Source organism: Anabrus simplex, chromosome 1, assembly GCF_040414725.1.
Source record: "Anabrus simplex isolate iqAnaSimp1 chromosome 1, ASM4041472v1, whole genome shotgun sequence".
Classification (NCBI taxonomy): Eukaryota; Metazoa; Arthropoda; class Insecta; order Orthoptera; family Tettigoniidae; genus Anabrus; species Anabrus simplex.
In genome coordinates this window covers 673,875,417-673,880,957 of record NC_090265.1, presented here as the reverse complement: position 1 = coordinate 673,880,957, position 5,541 = coordinate 673,875,417, and the positions used below count along the sequence as shown (strand labels likewise).

The 5,541-nt window shown below is 38.5% G+C and overlaps 1 protein-coding gene across 1 annotated transcript; it reads left to right on the top strand.

Annotated features, from left to right (window-relative positions):
- Positions 1 to 265: 265 nt before the first annotated feature.
- LOC136871950 (alpha-crystallin B chain) lies at positions 266 to 4,923 on the top strand. Its single transcript, XM_067145708.2, has 4 exons — positions 266 to 330; positions 3,857 to 4,069; positions 4,150 to 4,371; positions 4,593 to 4,923. Exons 2-4 carry the CDS (start codon positions 3,857 to 3,859, stop codon positions 4,734 to 4,736), a joined length of 579 nt encoding a protein of 192 aa, XP_067001809.2. The 5' UTR covers positions 266 to 330; the 3' UTR covers positions 4,737 to 4,923.
- Positions 4,924 to 5,541: the final 618 nt, after the last annotated feature.

The following is a 5,541-nucleotide window of genomic DNA, read 5'->3' as shown; positions in this document are numbered from 1 at the left end:
TCCCTTCTTCGCTCCCCTCTCCGCAATTCCATACCTGATGTGGGCTCGAATGCCGTTCAGCCAATCGGCTTTGAGTATGAACGATGTCACTGACCGTTGATTGCTGCCAAAGAGCTACGCGCGCGCGGATGGAACGATGTAGAAAGTTCTGGGAGATCCTTTTCCAGAAGCATCAAAAATCGCTATGTCTAGAATATTCCAGATAGTAGATCAATGAGTATATAACGAAGACAATCGTAGGATTGCACGACATTCCTCGGCGCGAGTACCCGACGATATTTTAGAGATTTCGCTGGTTTATACGCGACTTTAATTTGCATTCCAATCAAGGTGAGTTTTGAAAACTTCTCTCGTATTGCAATCTTGTAGAGTTTATTTTTCGTATGAACTGTGCTTTCTACTTCCGTATGTGATTTGCATATTTTAATGCGAATCTTTCGCCATGAGTGAGGCATCATGTATCTATCTTCCTCCATAAAGGACTATATTTCGCGTACTTTTCTCTTTTTACTATTCATGGACATATCAACGAACTCTTTATTTAGACTAAATAAGAACTGGCAGTAATGGAAATTAAGGGTACTACACTAGTCTTGCTATATCTGGTTTCATTTTATGGTGAATCTTTCGTAGGTATAGTTTATTGAGAACATTAAATATACAGTATTGTCTCCGTTGCAGTCGGTCTGCAATTAATTTTTTAAAAAAAACGGAGTGTGATATTCGACAAGAAATGCCCTTATAGTACGTTACATCTTAACATTGCTTGGAAATGCCCACATTTTCACGGAAATGGTTTTCCATAAGCGGGATTAGCAGACAGAGTGAAGTGTTGCCATCCTCCACATGCCTCGACCACCAGATTGACTGTAACAAATAGCTTCAGCTATTTGACTGTAGTTACTCGGTACTATTTACAGACTTAATGAGGCAAGACGTAATTTCTTTATGAGAGATTGAATATGCGAATGTAAATAGATCATATGGTTGAAAAGGGGGTAAAATGTGTGGGTATGCGTTCCGGCACCTACAATCTCTTTGTATACGCAACTTTTTATCTTATAAATTTCATTAATCAGAACTAATTTAGATAATGCTGGAAAAATTCACCAAGGCTGCACGCAAGTCGTCATACAGCTGACGATTGCAATTTCAGTAGGCTACCGGTACTCTCCGCTGAAATCTGAACACAATAACTCGGCATTTACCTCCAACGAAACAAAACCGGCGCTACAGAGGTTTCAATAACTCAGAACTGCAAAGAATCGCCGGTTTGTCGGTCCTGTGTTCATCGGGATAAATTTCTGAGATCGGCAAATTTCCTATCAGTTACCAGACATTCGAAGAATACGCTTAGCTTTGGATGAACAAAAATGGCCATTGCAAATTAACAAGACGGGCCTGCAAGTCCTTACTGACTGGCAAGCTAAACCGAAACTATCTTTGAACCAAAAAAGCCTCGGGTAGACGGAAGTTTGAAGGCAACGGGCTACACTATCTAATGACAAATTGTCAAATTTGGAAAGACAAAAGGATTATTGGGAATATGACTTTTAAACCAATGCTGTGTTTAACCAAACACACTAGAGACAATACGCGACACTTCCGGATTTCCCCTTTTAAAATGGGAGAAGTCGAAGTGGCGCTCCTAGTGGCGTGACCTGAAAATTCGCGCTAATTTCAAATACCGTATCAATGGAAATGTGTATACGGAAATATAGGCCTAAATAAATTACGTCTAGAAAGAAAGTGTTGCTAAGATATTAACTTCAAAGTTGTTAAAGCAATTCTGGATTAATGAATGGAGAATTAACAGATTATTTCAAGACTGAAATTAGACATATAATCAAGATGTGAAATGGTCTGCTGTGAAAGGGCTTATCTTTCATTTATGCATTACTTTTTTAGCTTTAGCATTCCTGCTTGAACGTTCACAGCTAGGTTTTTTTTTTCTTCTCATTTGAAAGCATTGTATCGTCACATTAAAACGCTTGTCGACAAATATATCGGCACATTCCTTACGCACAATACATTTAAAAGCTGAACAATTTTCCTTTTAACTTGAAGCCAACTAACAGGAAGAAAATCTATAAATTTTGCCTCAAACATTCAAACTTTGCCTGTAGGCAATACTTGCCATAATGCCATTACATTAGGGTTAAGCATATTTGCATCATATGGTTTCAACAAAATATGTACACTTCTTAAATAGCCCATATTTTCTTCAGTGCTTGACAACGCATTACGGCATTCCAAATGGTGTAACTCGGAACACAACCAGCCACACACGTGCATATGTGTTTTCCTGAATTAAATCAAACCCACAGATCTCACCTACAACATTTGGTATTGAAGGTTAACTGTTGCACTATACAATAAAATAAGGTTGTTATATTTTAGCCAGTTAAAATGTGGGTCGCACAGGTCAGAAGTTTAGGAAGTACTATAAAAATCTCCTTGTAACTGGAAGAATATATATGCAAACACAATATTTGCTTAAATTTTCTTGTCATGAGGGAAACGAAAGACCGCCAATCCTTCTGCACTCCATAGTTATTGCAGCCAAATGCAGCACACATCTCCACTTTTTATTGAGGAGATAAAAAGGAATGACACACGCTACTGTTAATTTATGTCATCTTAATGCAAACGCATAAATAATGCCAAAAATTTCACAAACAAATACGCGTGCTCTTATGACAGAATCGGTAAATCTCGGGTCACTCCACTAGATAACTGTCAAGGCATTAGTTGTGTATGGGGAAAATCTTGACATTTTTCTCAGTCCTTTTACTTATAGTGAAGTTTGTTATTGTTTTTCTAGGAAAGTTATTTTCAATTTTTTTTGTTAACGGAAATGGTTGCATTTTGCCAGGGACAAGGGGTGCCCTAGTTCTTTTAATACAAAGCCTCTCAAATTTTTGGACAAGTTCTCTTCTCTTGAATTGTATTTCAAAGTTTAAGAGTAACTCTGGTATTTTTGTGATAAAAGTTCATTCATATTCAGAATGACTTTTGGAAACACATCAGTCTCCCTGAACAAAAAGTACTGAAACTCCTGCAGTTCTCAGTGGGCATTTTAATAAAACTGTTTAAAATGCCGACCAGTGCCTAGATGTTGTGCGCAACTCATAGTTCAAAGTATTTTCAAAAGGTATAAATGAAAGATTTGGGCACTGCGGTGAGTTCAGTTCCTCTAACAGAGAGGTTACATAGCTATTCACCGAAGTGCAACACGATGTCCAGTGTTGCTCTGTTGCAGGATCCAATGTTCAGATGTGGCTACTGGTTTCCCCCTTAATATGAACATAGCTGTAGAACCCACATTTTAAGCTGTGACTCGTTTAGAATATTACATTGCATGTTTATTTCCTAAAACTTGTCAATTTGTGTGATAGCATGCGGTACTCTTCCTAATGAAACGATAAACTGGACATAAGAGTATAATAGCCAAAAGCAAGGTGTGGATGTTCAACCTTCCTTTGTTAATTAGTACTCAGTGTGGGGAGGGGGGGGGGTGTGTTATATAATTGAGCTTTTGTTTGTGTTAACCAGTATTATACATACAAGAAGGGTCATATTTCCAATAATGCTCTTTTCAAGTTTGACATTATTTGAAACCTGTTACCTTCAAATGTCCACTTCAAACTAGTCCCATGAAGACTGTCTATTCTGGCTTCTTTACTTCTTAGTGTAGTTAAGAGTTGAATTCATAGCTGCATCGATGGATTTTACTGTGCAAACTATCCTCTAAAACTTTTTAACAGTACACACTTCTGGAATATTCTGCCTTGGAAGGGTTGCACCGAGCTAGCAAAAGCAACACACAATTGTTGCCATTTCTAAACTGTTTCAGATGTCTCTTGCTCCGTACTTGCTCAACGACTTCTTTGGAGATTGGGACGTTTTTCGCCCTAGATCACTCTTCAATCCAAATTTTGGCCTGGGCCTCTTCGATGAAGATTTGCTGTTTCCACGACGTAGCTCCCTGTACTTGAGACCATGGCGTCGAATGGCTGCCCGTGACAGCGGTGTATCAAGCATTCAGTACGATAAGGATGCATTCAGGGTACAGTGGTATTGCTTATTCATGTATCTCTAGCACGATACAGATTTCAATAAATTTCTTATAAGATTTCTTTCTTTCAGGCAAGCATTGATGTGCAACAATTCAAACCTGAGGAAATTGTTGTTAAAACTGTAGGAAATTCTGTTGTGGTTGAAGGAAAGCATGAAGAGAGACCGGACAAGCATGGATTCATCTCTCGCGAATTCCAGAGACGATACACATTGCCCAAGGATGTTGACCCTAATACGGTTACATCCAAACTCTCTTCAGATGGAATTCTCAGTATTGAAGCACCTCGCAAGGTATACACTTTATTTAAAAGTAATCTTGTTTGTAATGAAAGTTAAACTGATTACTTGTTGCCTAACAGTCTTGCTACACTTGGAGAGGGGGGGATAGAAGTATATTGACAAGGCACCCTTAACATCTATTTTTCAGTATAGTGAGGTTTAGGCAAAATTCAATACAGTCCAAAGATAACCATAAAAATTATCAAGTTAATAACTTGTGTTTTTGTTTTTAGGCTTTGCCTCAACCTGAAGGCGAACGAGTTATCCCGATCACCCAGGTGGGAGCCCCTGCTGTCACGCAAGTTCCAAAACAAAGTGCCAAGGGAGGGCAAGAGTCGATGGAACAGCAATGCCTCTTTCAGATGTGCAAATGCTAAACTTGTTCAAAGTGGCTTCTAATGTAAAATCTTTCAAGAACATTGTGAAGTTCTGTAGGATAATTTCTGCTATCCCAAGAAGACTGACATTTGTGGCGTGTTTGTGTATTTCTTCACTGTTCAGACTGGTGTGTAGTTCAGTGTTTCATTGTAGGTGTATAGTCCATAATATAAAGAAATTGAATTGCAAAAGTAAGTTTTTTCTTTCCCCTCTCTCTCTCAAAGAATTGTCCTTCAGTGTTCCTTAACCCTAAGAGACTTTTCTGCAATGTCCTGGTTCATATCAAAGGAATGTATTTCTCGTGCTTGCTTTTCCTGTTTTGGAGTACAGTTAATGAATTGCAGGCCATTACATTCAATGCCCTACTGTGTGACCTTTTTAAAAAGTCAAAATACATGCAAATATGAAATAGTGCATTTTGGTGCAGTGTCCTTTGCTCATGTGACTTTGTACACAAAGCAAGTTGGCATTAATGTTTAGTGCAGTTTTGGTGTTGAGGAAGTACAAATGAAAAATTGAAAAGTTCATAATACTACTGGAATAGGTAGCACACGAGCTGTGAGTTTCCCGTACTTCCCAAATGTCAAAAGAACGTAGTCATTTACTGCAAAGAACTCTTTTGGTGCACTTCCTTGAGTATGGTACTTCTGTTGTATACTCAACCACCCTCTCCCCCTCCCCCTCAGAAAACACTTGGCCGTTTCAGAAAAAGACTCTTACAAAAAGTTTCTTGATCAAAATAGGATGAAGACAGTGGCTGTGTGTGACCCTTACCAAAGTGTTACGACACTAGTTCGTAGAAAC

Coding starts and splice junctions, on each gene's coding strand:
- LOC136871950 (XM_067145708.2), top strand. CDS start 3,857: ATGTCTCTTGCTCCGTACTTGCTCAACGACTTCTTTGGAGATTGGGAC. Junction 4,070..4,149: donor ACGATAAGGATGCATTCAGG/GTACAGTGGTAT, acceptor TCTTTCTTTCAG/GCAAGCATTGATGTGCAACA. Junction 4,372..4,592: donor GTATTGAAGCACCTCGCAAG/GTATACACTTTA, acceptor TTTTGTTTTTAG/GCTTTGCCTCAACCTGAAGG.